General features: G+C 39.8%; 1 protein-coding gene across 1 annotated transcript in view; it reads right to left on the bottom strand.

Moving 5' to 3' along the window:
- Positions 1-616: 616 nt before the first annotated feature.
- The window catches only part of PTPN18 (protein tyrosine phosphatase non-receptor type 18), a 40,306-nt gene continuing 23,283 nt past the window's right edge, over positions 617-17,639 (bottom strand). Inside the window, exons 9-17 of the mRNA XM_070935062.1 lie at positions 17,443-17,509; positions 15,338-15,415; positions 13,512-13,601; positions 9,771-9,850; positions 8,834-9,174; positions 6,765-6,847; positions 5,984-6,011; positions 3,527-3,625; positions 617-699 (exon numbers count right to left, since the gene is read on the bottom strand). Coding sequence (XP_070791163.1) covers positions 632-699; positions 3,527-3,625; positions 5,984-6,011; positions 6,765-6,847; positions 8,834-9,174; positions 9,771-9,850; positions 13,512-13,601; positions 15,338-15,415; positions 17,443-17,509 — 934 coding nt within the window. The 3' untranslated portion in view covers positions 617-631. The remainder of the gene's footprint in view (positions 700-3,526; positions 3,626-5,983; positions 6,012-6,764; positions 6,848-8,833; positions 9,175-9,770; positions 9,851-13,511; positions 13,602-15,337; positions 15,416-17,442; positions 17,510-17,639) is intronic.

Below are 17,639 nucleotides of genomic sequence, written 5' to 3'. Positions count from 1 at the left end.
ATTGTATGGAGCTACCCTTTCTTTGGCACCAAACTTTTATAACTTGTGTACAATCATTTTCTCTTAGCTCTGGTTTCTTTTTTTCTATGCTTTCCATTAGAAAATGAGACCATCCAAGTGTTGAGCCGGCTTAGGCTCACACATCCTGTATAAGTCAAAACCATCAAACAACATGAATGCTCAAATACAATAGGTAGCATCTGATAAGGCTTATCCTTACTTCAGTGGCTGCAACTTAAGGAGAACATTACATTAATAGCTATACATTTAGTTTAATTGGCTAACTCTTCTGGATTTCCCTGGCATGATTATACCAAGTATTTGGTCTAAAATCATTATTGCTGAAAATCTCCAAACCAGCCGCACTCTTGGCTCCCACCAACAAGATCTGGTAAAGAAAAGTTCATGTCAAAATAAGTTGTTCTAACTGGAGGATTCGGTCTTAGAAATGTCCTGAGCTTTAGTGCTCATAGTAGCTGTCCTCTTCGTGGTCAGAAAAACTTGCTGTTTTTGCATAGTTGCTCCTTATGAAGGAGGTGAGCATCTAGTATTTAGTGCTCCTCTTTGGTAGAAGCAGCAGCCATCTTCTTTCCTCCCTGCTGTTAAAGAGTGTCCTTCTCAGAAGCACAGCTTATACTCTGCTCCACTCAGCAGGAGGGTCTCTTGGTCCTTTTGGCTTCCCGATCCGGATGTTAAATCCTATGGGAGAATAGGAAAGGAGTTAGACACCATACTGAGAGCTTCGGTTGTTTTTGTCAAGGATCTTGCCCACCTAACCTTTTCAAATTCAAATTCAAACCTTTATTGTCAGAGTACAACATGTGTACAGTCAGATTGGCTGAGCCTCCCTTCGTGCACCCCCACCCCCACACACAATACAACTCACAGTGAAAGACAAAAGGAAAATCCCTAGCCCAGTGAATCCTACTAACAAACACTCAGTCCTATTGCACCACATGAACTTATTGCCCATCGCACCTTACATTTTTCCTCACATAGCTCAGCCTAAGGTACACAGTGCATGCTATTTGATTTTAATTCTCATTTTATCAGTATGTCGCTGAAAACAAGACGCAAATCCTGTGCAGTACATGGAGGGGCATTCGTACAGCACTTGTCATCGTCTCATTAAAGCAGCTGTCTCTTTCCTAGAATTGCAAGCCAGCAATGCAGGAAAAGAAAACAACTTTTTAAAGGGGTTATTGAAAGTACTGTGTGAATGTATGCACCAAAATCCCTCCCCATTTAAATCCAAAGGACTGAACAACCCAAGTAGATATGGCAGAAGTTTTTGCCCTCTTTCAAATTTTCTGAATAGTTGCATCTCTTTGTTACTGAATGTGAGAACTTCATGTTAGTACTATTGACATATAGGGGGACTCTGAGTGAACAAGGAGCACTAGTTTAATGTTTTATTTCTCCATAAACGAAGTCATCCAACATGCAATGTGCCACTATGAAAAACTGACATATACAGTAACTAGCACCACTTTTAGCTACAGTGACCAGCGAAATGCTTCCTTTAACTGGTAACTGTTCTCTGGCATCACTGTACTGGAATTTTGGGGCATTCTTCTACGGTGAACTATTTCCGCTAAATAACGGGCTTTTAATATAAACTACTTGATTTAGGTCATGCCATGTTAAGTCATGTATAATTCTTTGATACAGTGTAGAAGTGATGGAAGTGTTAAGGTCCTGAGAAAACAAAGTATTCCCAAACTGATACTACCAGCTCTCGGCTGGACAATTGGTATGATATTTTTATTGTGCATTGTGGTGTTTTGTTTCTATCAGATGTAATGAGGACCATGCAGCCTGAAAAGTTGTGCTGTTGGCTCATCTTGCCTAGAACATTCCTTCAGAAATTTGATGAACTACATTCATCAAATGTTGTTTGATGAAGGATCAAACTACAGTGGCTTTTGGGCAAACTTGAGACAAGTATCAATGTTTTTATTAGTAAGCAATGGCTTCTTTCTCACTACTAAGAATCTCATTTTTATCCAGTGCTTTTCTGGTGGTAGTTATGAAACACTGACTTTAATAAAAGTGAGAGGGGCCTGCAGATCCCTGGCTATTATTTTAGGATTCTCTGCCACTTCCTGGACAACTTTATGCAGTGCTTTTGGAGTGGTTTTGGTTTCTTAAGTCATTCTCAGGAAGATTCTGGATTGTCTTAATCTTTTCCACATTAAGATTGAATTACTCAAGCTCCAGAAATGGCTAAGGGAGCTTTTCCAGACTAATACACAACAATGACGTATTTACACATGACTTTAGAAATTTCTTTTGAATGGGTGCATTCTTAGGATCTAGGTGGTGAGAATTTCACTGTAATGAGGGGAGCTCATGTTTGTGAAATTTACCTATGGCAAGGCTGGTCCAAAGCAGCTCTGTTTATGGAGATACCTCCATAATTAGCCCTCGCTGTTTCTTCAAATGCTGGCTGCGGAATTCTGAGAGATAAATTCTTAAACTTGCAAAGTTTGAAAAACACTGACATAGCACAAAACAGTATGGCTGACTCACTTTAGAAATAAATGAAACATGGAGAAGGATTAGTGTTTATTCGCTCAGTCTCCCTTGATTTATCAGTAGGACCCACATGATGCACTGATCACATTCAGTGACAAAGGGGCAAGAAGTCAAGAAAGCTGAAGTTGGGAGGATCAAATGCTTTTTTCGGGAATTGCAGCTCTTCTTGGTTACACCTTAAATCAAATGCAGCCATGGAGAGTAACCACATAACCCCAGGGGAAAAAAATTAGTTGTTCTAAGAGATTGTCAACTGGTGCTCTATCAATACTTTCACATGCTCCAAATTACACTCAGGTGCTGCACAGCCATCTTAGATACAGAATTTGGGACACAAACAGTCTCTCCTCTCTCTCTCTCTCTCTCTCTCTCTCTCTCTCTCTCTCTCTTTTGGTCCTATACTGAAGCATCCTTGACATTTCTTAAATTCAGTTAAGGACAGCTAAAAACAAATAGGTACTTGAGTCGCTAGATCAAGATAATTCAAATGGATATAACATTACTAGAATCCCTAATATTCTAAATGTTAATTTAGTAAACAAAAGCTATTCATAAAGTAGGTTTTTTTTAATGGTTATTTTTGGGAGTCAAATGACACCTGAGTTACACTTTGTGAGACAATGAATATGAGTTAATTGGATAGCTGTGCAATTTGTTAGCTGCTGTGAAGGAACCAGCAGCATGAATAGTGAAAAATAAGTGCTTATTAATCGTCTTACACAGTCAAGCGGGCATTTCACTAATTAAAGCTGCTGCTGTTTGCTGAGAATACTGACAATATTTTCTCCTTTAGCAGCAAGAACATAACTGATGAAAAAAGTTCACTGTTGATGCTGAAAATTGCTGTTTAATTGACTCAAGATTTAGTTACAATTAAAAACTACGTGTATTCAGTTTCAAATACTGAAAAATTCTCCCCATCCTAAAGTATCATACCTTCACCTACTGGAATGTTGGCATCACAATGACCTAAAGATCTCTTACTCACCCATGGCAGAAGACCCTGCAGTATTTGGGCAAGTCCTGACTGGGGTGTCGGCCACATCCTCATAGGTTTGCACAGGGACAGTCCGAGACGATGATGATACTGTTCAGGGACAAAAGTGACTTTCTGACACTTGCCAATCTAGTGTGAGAAAGATTTAAGCAAATATTTTGCCAGAGCTAAGAGAGCCTCACTTCCAGGGGTGAAATGCTCCCGGTTTGGATCGGCTCGGATGAGTAGGTAGCGATGGCGGCGGGCAGTTCGGAGAACCGGTAGCAAAAATCCCTGCCCCTGCCCCCCATGCCCAGCTGAGCCGCGCGATCATCAGAGGCTTTTTTTCTTTTAAATGCTTCTGACGATCCAAGCTCTGACGATCCCAGCTGAGTTGCCTGATCGTCAGAGGGTTTTTTAAAAACCCTCTGACGATCAGGCAACTCAACTGGGATCGTCAGAGCCCTTTGAAAGCATTTTTTACATGGTTTTACATGTAAAAAATGCTTTTGAAAGTAAAAAATAAATGGCCATGCCCACTCAGTCACATTACCCCCCACCACCAAGCCACACCCACAGAACTGGTAGTAACAAATTTTAGATTTCACCACTGCTCACTTCTAAACCTGATTCAAGAGTGTCATCTCCTTTAAAAGAGGTGTTAAACAAAGGAAGGAAAACACTGTTTCCATTTAAAGTCTTTTGGTACCGTGATGCCTTGGCCAAATCTAAAATAGTTAAAAACGAAGCAGTGCAACTGGCTGTGGGTTATATTAGTTGCATCACATTTGTACTCCAACTGTTTCAAAACAAAACGTTTTGCACACTCCAAGAGGACCTGGCATTATTGGGAGATTTAAAGCTGTCCCGTTTTAAAGTGATACACAAATGTGATAATACAGGTAGTCCTCGACTTAACAACAGTTCATTTAGTGACTGTTCAAAGTTACAACAGTACTGAAAAAAGTGACTTAGGACCATTTTTCACACTTACGACTGTTGCAGCATCCCCATGGTCATGTGATTTACATTCAGATGTTTAACAACCGGCTCACATTTACGACGGTTGCAGTACCCTGGGGTCACATGTTCATCGTTTGCAACTTTCTGATCAGCAAAGTCAATGGGGAAGCCAGAGTCACTTAACAACCTTGTTACTAATTTAACAACTGCAGGGATTCCCTTAACAAATGTGGCAAGAATAGTCGTAAAATGGGGCAAAACTAAACAAATGTCTCACTTTGCAACATAAATTTTGGGCTCAATTGTGGTTGTAAGTTGAGGACTACCTCTACAAGGACAGCCTAGTTCTACTGAACTATTGTGAAGAGTAAGAACTTTCTGATGCCTCAGTAGAGATCATTCATGTAGATGGGTACTATATATCAAAGGTGGGGGTAACCTATGGCTTTGAGATGTTGATTTACAACTCGCAACGTAAGAGCTTTGGTGGCGCAGCAGACTAAAGTGCTGTTAAGTAATACCAGCTGCCTGCAATTACTACAAGTTCAAATCTCACCAGGCTCAAGGTTGACTCAGCCTTCCATCCTTTCGAGGTAGGTAAAATGAGGACCCAGATTGTGGGGGCAATAAGCTGACTTTGTATAAAAAAAGAACACCTCTTGGGGGGGGGGGCAAAGCCCTACTCAGCAGGTATATACAAAAGTATGAAGGCTATTGCTTAATGCATTGTAAGCCGCCCTGAGTCTCCGGAGAAGGGCGGCATATAAATTGAACCAATAAAATAAATAAATAATAAACATGGCAAAGGAGTGTGAGAGTTGGCTCAGCAATACCTGAAAGACCACATCTTTGAATCTTCCCCATTTTGTAATCACAGCAAAGGCCACCTCTGTTACTGAAGTGAGTTACCAATAAAGGAGAATAGTTGTAGCTCAGGGTTGAAACGAGGGGCTCTTGGTGCTCTTTGAGCTTGGTTGTTTTCTTGCAGATGTTTCATTACCCAAACTAGGTAACAACATCAGTGCACTAATGGATAATGAAACATCTACACACACACAACCAAGCTCAGAGAGCACCAAGGATGCCTGAAGTGAGTTAGTTGGAAAAGATATATACTATAGAGAGCCTGTTTGGTGTGGCAGTTAAGGGATCAGGATAGAAACTAGAAGAGTGTGAGTTCTAGTCCAACCTTAGGCAAAATGCTAACTGGGTAACTTTGGGCTAGTTACTCACTCTCAGACCAACCAACCCCCCTCACAGAGTTATTGTGAGGAAAACAGGAGGAGGAAGGAGTATTAGGTAAGTCCACAGCTTTGAGTAATTTATCAAGTAATAAAGGGGCGACTGTGAGCTTCTCCTATATAAATTTGATAAATGAATATACTTTTTTGAGCTTGACTCTATGGTTCTCTCTTCGTAGTTTCCTTTGGCAACATCCCTAAGTTGGCTTGCTGTTGCTCACTTCCAGATAGAAGTTGAATCCTATATAAGCCCATTTGTTCTTACCTTTCTTTCCAGACGAGGAGATAAAAGCCTAAGAAGCAGAAGGTGGAAAAAATAAAATTGAATAAAAAGAACTTTTCATTTTGTCCCAAGAAAAAGTGAGTTCTACAATATCTGTGAATTACAAAGCTGAAACTTGTTCAATGTATATCCAGTATTTTGCATGTTCTTCAAACATCCCTTGTCTGGTCACTAGCTTCGCTCACAAAACATGTTAAATTCTCATTAGGGGTTTGTACAAATTAAGACTCTTTTGTTGAGTTTATGGTTCAGTGCATTGTGCAAACCTAGAAAGTGGATTAATTTAGTAACCAAGTTGCGCATGATGTGTATGTCAACAACAGATAACACGATATTCAAGAGGAAAGAGAAATCTACTTTCATTTCTTTGGCTCAATGTGAATTAGGCCAAAGTTGAGCATGAATTTGCCTTGGTCACTGCCCACCCGTTTCAAAAGGTTGGTTAGGAGTCATACCACATGAACACTGCCTAGCTATATCAACATCCTAGATTTCTGGAGCAATAATCATTACTCACAAGAGGATGATGAAAAATTCCCCTTTTTCATAAGAAAAGAACTACTGTATCTTTCCCAGGCAGTATATAAATAAATATTCACTGAAAAGCAGAAATAGGCCATCCTTACAAAATAGGCAAAATAATGACTACTCAACTTCTAGAAGGGCTAAATATGAGTTCTTTTAAAAACTCATAAATGGGATTTGTATTATGGCATCTATAGGTAGGGCTTGGGAAACAAAGTCAAAAGATCAGTCTACTTACTGGGGGCATCAGATTCCTGAGAAGAGTTTTCCCAAGTCCATTTGTATGAGATGGAGAGGAGGCGACTCCAGAATTGGATTCTCCTGAAGAAGAGATATTGGGGGTGGGGGGTATTTTTATTCAGATTATAAAAATAAAGAACTCAGAAAACTCCAATCTAACCATCCCAAGATTTCCATTTATTTAATTCCAGTTTGTCCAAAAAACCTTGCAGTTACACTGAGTTCTTAATAAACGATGAGATCTAGGCCATTTCATAATTTATTATTGATATTTTCATTGGCTTTTTCTAAAAGCAAAATATATACCCAATAATGCTAGACTCCCATTGGCATTTTCTTGAATTCTGCTAAATGTTGCAAATGGACAGAAAAGCCAAAATCTGACATTCCATCCATTTTCGGAATAACAAAGATATTCTTTCCCTAAACTTGCATTTTGTGATCCTCAGTGGGCTTAGAACTACCGTAATTTAGCACAGTTAAGTAAGAAAATGTAATACAGTTGGGACCTATTTATGATGATGTTCATACATCCATTGTGGTTTAGTTAGTTGGAGAAGGCCTAGTGGACTTGTTCAGACCATGATATCCCATAAACAGGGGTGCAACCCAGCAGGTTCTAACAGGTTCTGGAGAACTGGTAGCAGAAATTTTGAGTAGTTCGGAGAACCGGCAAATACCACCTCTGGCTGGCCCCAGAGTGGGGTGGGAATGGAGATTTTGCAGTATCCTTCCCCTGCCACGCCCACCAAGCCACACCCACAGAACCAGAAGGGAAAAATTTTGGATTTCACTCCTTCCCATAAGCCATATATTGCTACCTATAGTGGCTGGGTTCCCATATCAGATTAAGCCAAAATCAAGCACACCCCATTATAGTTTAAGTAACTGCAAACCCAGTTCAAAAACTTCTTCAGCTATTAACTGACAAACAGTTCACATATGCTCAAGGTTTCCAATTATAATGGCTTTAGATCAGGTAGCAATCTTTAGCACGTCTATATTTTGTGCTTTCAGTAAAATATGACAGCTTTTACAAGATTGATATAACGATAAAGTTTATGATGAGTTTTGATTGCTACATAAATACTAGAGTTAATGTCACACAAAAAGTTAACCTATGGCCTGTTTAGCTGTGGTATATTATGCAATCCATGATTATTTGGGTTAAAACCATATGCCAAAGCATAAAGAATAGTTTCCTTATCACAAGAGCTGGGTTCACATAACACATAGCCCTAACATTCATTACTAGAACATTAACTCATGTGATTTGGACTTATTTCATTATTGCCATAACTGAGCCTTAGAGGTAAAAAGATTGTCAATATGACTTTAAGTTATTATTACTTGTCAAAATTACATGTTCTTTTTGGCTATATACAGTACATAGTGCTTAAAATTGATCAAGCCATCAACAATCGTGGATTCTTCATTTAGGTGAGGGAGGATTATGTAGAGCCAAAGTCATTAATGGATAATATTGGAACACACCTGAATTACATCAATGGACTGAGGAGATGCATCTTTTGGTCAACATTTGTATTAATTTGTTTAGGGGCGATAGACAAAAGAGAGTTTTGATTAATCAGATCAAATTTTCTGGAACTATTTTGCTAATCGTATGGTTTCCAAGCATTTTTAATTCTTTTCTCTTTGAATTGTACTTTTAAATTATGCCTATTATTATTATTATTATTATTATTATTATTATTATTATTATTATTATTATTACACGTGATTTGCTATTGCTTAAGACAATGTGTGTGCAGGCATGCATACAGATATGCATGCGCACAAAATCCTTAGCCAAAGTCACAGACTTTATATTGGCTAAATTAAAATACCGCTGTAAGCCAAAAGAATGTAGCTCCTAGCATGCTATATGAACCTCAGCATCATGCTGAATTTGTAATATGGATTGTGCTTTAGTTTTAAAAAAAACCCTTTAGTTAAACATCTAAACATATGTAAAAGTACGCATTCTTGAGCTTAGCAAAATGAATAAACCCAATCTAAAATTTACATTTCTGCATTTGTATATCCACAGTTATTCTCACACATCACCTGTCAGAGATGAACTAAGACGGGCATTTTCACAAGCTGTATTCGAAGATGCCCTGTGCACAGGACTTCCAGGCAGAGAGTGACTGGCCTGTACTCCTACAAAGGCACTGGGGTCTATTGATGGAAAGTCAGCTACGGTGCTGTTGCGTGGCTTCACCGCAGTATAAAGCTGTGCCTCTCCGATGGACTTGTCCTCACTGGCAGGAGAAGCAGAAGAAGCTCCTGCTCCATTTCGCCGGAGTTTGTTCACAACAGCGTAAGTGTCACCCATGTTCTTGACGAGTTTTCTTGGCTGTTCAGGAAGTGGTGCTGGTGTTGGATCAGCAGGCACTGAGATGCTCCTATATCAGAAAAAAACCCCAGAGGCCCAAATGAAATACCACCTATCAGGATTTCCATATAGTGAAATTTGTCTCAATTGAAGAATTTGAAAGAGATATGCTTTGTGATGTACAATGGTACCTCCAATTCTTTTCCTGCCCAGCTGAACATTTTTCGCCTATGCCTTTCTGAGATGCCCAAACCTGATGCTGATAATTGGGAGATGAGGCCAGAAAGACCTTCGTTGCTTTTCAATCATGTAGAGTTTCTTTCCTAACTACAATGACGGTTAGTTTTGTATTTATTTACTCTATTTACTTACACCAGTAAAAGACACTATCATCCTCCATACTTCCAAGATGAATTAAAACTCAACACAAACGTTTACAAGGCAAAACAACAAAACAATACAAGCACAATTATTAAACCAACCCATACAAAATATGACATACACATACACAAGTATGCATCAGTCTTGTTAGAAGGTTTTTCACTCCCTCCTTAACATTGGACCTAGTGTCTACACACCCCTGGCTTTTCTCACAAGGGGTCATTACAGGAAAGGCTCTGCTGTTCTAGGGCTGACCATGTCCCACTGCCCCTTAGCAGTCCTTACCGGAGGATGGAGCTTCGCTTGAGCAAGGGAGCAGCCGGTTGCCGGAGGGAGAGGGCGTCGTCATAAAGGGGAAGACGATTCTGTGCAAAACCAAAGAGAAGGGAAGTGAAAAATGTTTTAGGTGAGGACAGCTGTTTGAACTTCCTGTAGCAGGAAATTTACCATAAACCAGATTAACCCTGAAGTAGCCCTCTCCATGCCAAAGAGAGAAAAGAACAATTAGAATTGTTCCTTGAATTACTGCTCTTTATTAAAATCTATCCTGTGCTTCGTTGCTTTTTGAAAAGTTTCCTTTTCCTGACCTTAGTATTTTGTATTTTGTCTACCATAGAATATCTTGTATTTAATTTTGCAATAAAAATTAAAATAATTAACATGAAAATAATAAATAATACAGATTTGCAATAAAACAATCAAAAGAAAAACTTCAAATGAAGAGCCAGTTTGGTCTAGCTCTAGCAATTAAGGCACCAGACTAGAAAGCAAAAGACCCTGAGTTCATGTCCCGCTTTAGCCATGAAAGCCAGGTGGGTGACCTTGGGCACTTAGCCCAACCCACCCTGCAGGTGGTTGTGTGAACAACAGGAGGAGAAAGGTGCGTTAGATATAGATATGTTAACCAGAGGTGGGTTTCAGCAGGTTCTGACCAGTTCTGGAGAACCGGTAGTGGAAATTTTGAGTAGTTCATAGAACCGGTAAATACCACCTCTGACTGGCCCCACCCTCATCTATTCTCTGCCTCCCGAGTCCCAGCTGATTGGGAGGAAATGGGGATTTTGCAGTAACCTTCCCCTGGATTGGGGTGGGAATGGACATTTTACAGTATCCTTCCCCTGCCATGCCCACCAAGCCACGCCCGCCAAGCCATGCCACGCCCACACAGCCACACCCACAGAACCAGTAGTAAAAAAATTTGAAACCCACCACTGATGTTAACTGCCTTGAGTTATTATGTATGTAAAAATAATAAAAGTATTTTATTAAAAAAATAAAAAATAATAACTTTTTAAAATTGATCCTTAAAATATCTCTGGAACTCAGGATTCTATTCTGATTGGCGCATGAATGAGAACATCAAAGCCAATACGTATACAGTTTTAGGAGACAGGGCTAGCTATATCCTGCTCCAAAGTGGATTTCCACACAAGTGGATGCTTAAATTTGGGTTTCTGTGGAAGGCAGGGAATAGGATCTGATGGCATATGAGAAAAGCGGAAGAAAGAAAATATTACCCCTACCAAATCGCCATGATTCATTTCAGAGACACACACATAGAAAAATAATTGAATTATTCTGAAACAGTCCAAGCTCCTGTAATAACAAAAAACTTTTGCATGAAAGTGCAATATGGGATTTGCAGTTCTTCTAGGACAGAGGCAGTGAGCTGTGTCCTGTAAAAGGACCAACCATTGTGGAAATGTCTCTGGATTCCAAGCCAACAAGATAGAATGGTTGGAAGAAAGTTTTCTTTGGGTAGAAGTTTTCTCTGTGGTAGAAAAGATTCAAAAAGATGATCAGATACCTCTTTCCTTCCTGCCCAGATGCAAGATACCATCCTAAAAAAGGAAATGAATGGGGTGTGTTGGGCTCTCAAACTACCACATCTGCACAAGCGTGTCCTCCCATCCCTTTCTGCACTCGTTCAGGGAGGAAATGTTCAGGGGCAGAGATAACAGCCTCATGTCAAGTTTGGCATCTGGGGTAAAGAGGGAACACTTCTGACCAGGAAGCCATGTCAATGATGACAATATAACCTTTCCTTAGCAAACCTCTGGAGAAAGGAGTCAACTCAAAGTCCATAACAGAAGGCATTTGTGGGTGTGAAAGGGGAATTTATTATGAGAGTGAAATGAAAGCAAAAATGAGGATCATTGATAGCCTGTTGAAGTTATTTCACATGCAATGATGGACTGTGATCAGAGAGGCCTAGATTTATCTCCATTCTCAATCATGGAAGCTACTAGGCTATGACACGCCATGGTATTTTTGATGGTATGCCAGGTCTCCGGACACTTGTTGTATGAGAGGGCCCTACTCTTGTGCGGCCTCTGGAGCCTCCCAAAAGCACACAAGGATGAGGTGTGCTTTCCTGCTGTTTTTGGGACGCCCCACTATCACAGAAGAGTATTCTCCGAAGTTTCCAGGCTTTTTGACCGGGAGCTGCCTTGCATAGACATTTAGAAAAATATATACTATTATGTAAGTATTTAGGGGTGCGGTGGCTCAGTGGCTAAGACGCTGAACTTGTTGATCGAAAAGTTGGCAGTTCAGCGGTTTGAATCCCTAGTGCCGTGTAATAGGGTGAGCTCCTGTTTCTTGTCCCAGCTTCTGCCAACCTAGCAAAAAGCATGTAAAAAAATGCAAGTAGAAAAATAGGGACCACTTTTGGTGGGAAGGTAACAGCGTTCCGTGCACTTTTGGCATTTAGTCATGCCAGCCACATGACCACAGAGATGTCTTCAGACAGCGCTTGCTCTTCGGCTTTGAAACGGAGATGAGCACCGCCCCCTAGAGTCGGGAACGACTAGCACATATGTGCGAGGGGAACCTTTACATTTATGTAAGAATTAATTAATTAATTAATTAATTAATTAAACAAACAAATTTAAATATTTTAATTGAATGCATTATTCTGTTATAAATTTTTTCTTTTTTCTCCAGGGTGTGTGTATGAGGGGGTATGGGGTGTGTGTGTGTGTGTGTGTGTATGTATGTGTATGAGAGAGAGGGGGGGGAAGGAGGGAGAGAGACAGAGACGCCAGCAGAATCAAGGTAGGCATTTTCTGAATTGTTGACATGCCAAGCCCAAAAGGTTCGCCATCTCTGCACTAAAGGAAGGACAGGATACAAATCTAACAAATAAAGAATAACTTACACAGAAGTCTACTTTGACTGGAGTGAAACCATAGTCCACTCAAAGGACTATAGCAACTGCCAGGCCATCTTTAAAAAAAATAAAAATCACAGGCTCCCTGCTGAGCATTGCTTTAGCCAGCTGTGCCCACCACCTTCATGATGCTTAACTTTCTGTGAAGTTAAAATGGAAGCAACTTTTTCTGTTGGTGATGAATATTTTTATTTGTTTTAGGGGGGAAAAAGGAACCAATTGGGGCAGGGCAGGGAGAGACAATGATGGGTTAGAGTTTCCAATATGGAATTTACTCACGGCTTTTTCCATCCTGCCAAGGTGAATACTTATATAGTGGCATTTCCCCCCTATTTGCAGAAGTAATAGTACCATTGGGTAGAGAAAACACAATAAGAAAGATTAAATCTTCCTTTCTGCAGCGATGAAATGGGAGCTCCTGCCTTGAACTGCAAGATAGGAGGATTTTTTTTCATCTTTGCATGCTGATCTCAGAATTAATCTCACTAAATACAAAGGACCTAGCTTTAGAAACCAGAGTAAATCTTTGGGAAATGAAAAACAATTATGGGGATTAAAATGATCCTATGAATAAGAGGGAAATCTAAATCTAAATCTAAATCTAAATCCTGAGTGTCATGAGGATAAATTGTCATATCGTTTACAAAACACATAAAATACAATGATTAATACATAACTGGATTTAATTTTTTCCTGCATTAAACCAAGTATTTCAAAGTAGTTCTTGTAAGGTTGCTTCAAGAAAGCAAAATTGCCTCGTGACTGTCAGGCCTAAGGGGAAACTCCATTTTTCATAGAACAAGGAAGCCATCATGCCCTCTGTGGAAAAAAAATTGTTTGGTCCCATCTCTTACTTCTTTGAGATTTTCATAATTTGGACAGGAAATGTCCAGGGCATCCCGGAACATTTCAGTGACTGCACGATACACAAACTCATACTGTTCCTGCGAAGAAAAGATGTGACACAGATGAGTGGGAAACTTATAGTTTTTAAACTATAAGTTTATAGTTTGTTCATGCAGAGAGGGCTATTGTATGTAGGCTGCAAACTATAGGTAACCATTACATTTATTTATTTATTTATTTATTCGGCTTATATGCCGCCCTGTCTCACAATGGACTCAGGGCGGCTCACAACAATAAAACACAAGCCACAATAAAAATAAAAACTAAAATCTAAAAAATTTAAAATTAACCCATGACAGCACAATAACACAAGAAAGGCTAGGTTTTTGCTGCCATTTAGGAAGGAGAAGGATTTGTGTACCGATAGTTCTTAACTTACAACCACAATGGAGCCCAAAATTTCCATTGCAAAGCAAGATAGTTATTAAGTGATTTTTGCCCCATGTTAAGATCTTATTTTGTCACACTTGTAAAGTGAATCATGAAGTTGTTAAGTGAATCTGGCTTCCTTCATTGACTTTGCTTGGCAGAAGCCAGCTGGGCAGGACGCAAAATGTGATCACATGACCACAGTACAACTATCACGAGTCATGAATACATGCCAGTGGTCAAGCCCCCGAATTTTGATCATGTGACCATTGGGATTCTGCAACGGTCATAAGTGGGAAAACCAGCCATAAGTCACTTTTTTCAGTGCCATTGTTATGATTATTAATCAAGAACTACCTGTAGTTGTGGACCTACATGCAAACAAGTATTTGGTAGCAATTATCAGTGGCTCCCATTGAGTTTTGCCAGGTCTAGTAAAACAGGCTGTCAGGGTTCCAAGTAACATCCCCAACCAAGGAAGACTCCGAGGCCAGCAGTTCCTCAAAGTTCCATTTTATTAGAGATATCATATTGACACATCTGGGAAAACCCAAATCTGAAAGCCCCCGGGTTTTCCCCACCTAAAGGAAAGTAAAAGTCCCTTCCCCTACACCCACATGTCTATCACATGGTCCAATCAATCCACCGTCCCAACTTGAGATGTTCCCCAGTCACGCATCTCCAGGTGCAGGCTGAATGTCCTTGACTCCCAGAGAAAAGAATGTTGTTATGGCTATATATCTCCACCAACTCCATGCAATCCCTCTCCCGTTTTCCCACAGCACTAAATATGGCAGCCCTGAAGATCCAAAGAAAAAGATGGCCTCCATGGCTGACACAGGCATAGGTTGACAGCAAGAAAAAACTGATCCTGAAGGCAATACTAGCTTCCATCCACTAGTGTTTCTAAGAATATCCTTGTAATTTCTCTTATTATTTTAATAAATATATATGTTATCATACAATTCCCCTTAGCAGAGGCATTCTTCAAGGTTCTCACGCCGTAAACTACAGTTTCCTATAGAGAAGTGTGGGCTATCTATACTATCTATAGCTTCAGACCTATCATTGGGCATTTATTTTAGCTTTTATTATAATTATTGGTTGGAATAAAGGATTTTCAGAATTCAACATCTCTTTAGATTCAGGTAGAATGTAATTATTTCATCCCACTGAGATCTTAATAAGTATTGGAAAGTAAGTTTTTTCAAGGATTAGTTTCAATATCTGCATGCTAATTTGTTCTTCCCAGCTATGTCTCAGTGGCTAAGATGTTGAGTTTGTCTATCAGAAAGGTCGGCAGTTCGGCTGTTTGAATCCCTAGTATAGGTCTCCTGCATGAGAAGGGGGTTGGACTAGATGACCTCCAAGGTCCCTTCCAACTCTGTTACTATAAAGGACTCACCTGGGTCTGGACAATAGCTGGCCTCTGCTTCCTCATTTCTAGGACTATATCAAAAATGCTGAAATATGGAGAAATCCTCTGAAAAAAAATGAAAAACTGACAAATGAGGATACATTCCTTTTTCTCACAGAACAACATTTATGCATAATTTTAAAAAATGCCCGACTTTCAATGACTGGATGTTTTAAATTATAAATTGCTAGTACAATAAAGTAAAAGAACAAGAGATGTCTGTTCAGCAGAAGAAAATCCATGCCAAACAAAAAACTAAATCTTGCATGGACTTCCTACCTCAAGATCTAGGAGAATAATTACATTTTCAAAGTCTACCTGGAACATCATCAGAGAGGGATCTGGATCTCAATTGTGCCTTGTCAAACAGAAGTTATCTGCATATATGTATGCATACGCTAATCTATTTTACTATTCCTTTCAGTTATAATTCTCTTTGCGCTATGAGGGTACCTTAATAAGACGTCTGCATTAAAAAAAAAAAAGACAAGCAACTCAGGAAGTTTTCCTGAGTACAAGAAGTACCTTGGTGATGAATGGGTGAGCAAAAAATTAGGCCACCACTCACCTCAATCTCCTTCTGATTTGGACTGAGATCTCTGGGTAGATTTGAAGGGTATTTAATTCTATACATTGTGTTTGCACCTATTATTTGAATGGGGGAAAAAAAGTTCCCTTTGAAATAAATGTACGGGGATCACTATAATCCAGTCAAAGGTTAAGCGTTTGTCCAATTCACTTAGTCAATTCTTCAAGAAAAAGAATTGGGACTATAGATCTTTCCCCATTTGCATCTAATGGATATAAACATGCCCTGTCCTTCTCCCAATCTTCCTTCTGCTATGTTTGTAAGACATACCTTTAGTTTGCCACAGTCATGAATGAAGTTCATGATCTAATTCATGCTTATCTTTTTCAATATTTAAATATGTTTATTTTTTCCTGGAACAGGCAGTAACCTACAGCAGTTCCAAGATGTGTAAAATCTAATGTACTTTGCTGATTATTCTGACAGTGTCACCGTCAGGGAATCCTTGGAGAAGGAGAAATGTGGATACTGTTGACAATTTCAAACCAATGCAGACCCATTCCTCCCAGCTATCAGTTATTCTTCACTGCTACTATTGTGGGTTTTTTTTCCTCCGTCTGGTAGGCTACAGGGTTCCCAGGTTTTGAACAGGGGTTTAGAGAACTTTCCAACACATCCTCCTACTGCCAGGTTTTGAGTAGATATTTAGTTCTGATGGCCGCCCTCTCCTACATGGCTGAGCGCTATGCAGGAATATGCTTCATGCAGTGGTGGGTTTCAAATTTTTTTTACTACCGGTTCTGTGGGTGTGGCTTGGTGGGCGTGGCATGGCTTGGTGGGCGTGGCAGGGGAAGGATACTGTAAAATCTCCATTCCCACCTCATTCCAGGGGAAGGAAAAATCTCCATTCCCTCCCCAATCCAGGGGAAAGTTACTGCAAAATCCCCATTTCCTCCTGATCAGCTGGGACTTGGGAGGCAGACAATAGATGCGGGTGGGGCCAGTCAGAATTTTTACTACCGATTCTCCGAACTACTCAAAATTTCCGCTACCGGTTCTCCAGAACTGGTCAGAACCTGCTGAAACCCACCTCTGGCTTTATGTGACTAAATGCCACCAATTGTTTTTATGACGTCTTCTGAGGGAAAATGTACACTGAATAAATCATGGCAACCTGGAATGTCTCACTGCTTGGAAGTGTATGCAGACAACAATATTAAAGGGCTATATGTGCAGATGCTTCAGATATACAGTATGCATTACTGAACATCTTCTCTTCCTCATCATATGTGATACCTTAATATTTTTGCAGCTGTCTCAGGTTTTTTCATGCCAATGTTCTCCCAATAAATTATACTATAATTCCCATATTTCCATAGTAAAATAGGCAGTAGGAATCTCATTGCCCAAGGTATCTGGGAGGCCCCATGTTATAATAGTATACTAGACACAGGCCAAAAATAAAAAAAATAAAAAGCCACACACACAAAATCAGATCCCGTTCAGCAAGAAATCAACCTCTTTACTTTTTTCTTGGTGAGTTTGGCTAGTAAGGTCCAAGTACCTCTTTAAGCAGCAGCTGCCGTACATAATCCAATGTACAGATCACGCCTGTCCGACCACAGCCAGCACTATAAAGAAAGGAAGAAGAGGAAGAAAGAGTGAGAAAGGATCTACACACACACGCACATACACTGAATCTTGCAAATATGATTGAATAGGTTCTACAATGCAACAATGAATGTTTCTTAGATATTTATC

This window comes from Pituophis catenifer, unplaced genomic scaffold, assembly GCF_029215685.1.
Source record: "Pituophis catenifer annectens isolate HBS135680 unplaced genomic scaffold, rPitCat1.0.hap2 SCAF_2, whole genome shotgun sequence".
NCBI classification, from domain to species: Eukaryota; Metazoa; Chordata; class Lepidosauria; order Squamata; family Colubridae; genus Pituophis; species Pituophis catenifer.
Note: the sequence above shows the minus strand (reverse complement) of the source record. Positions and strands in the feature narration are given on the sequence as shown.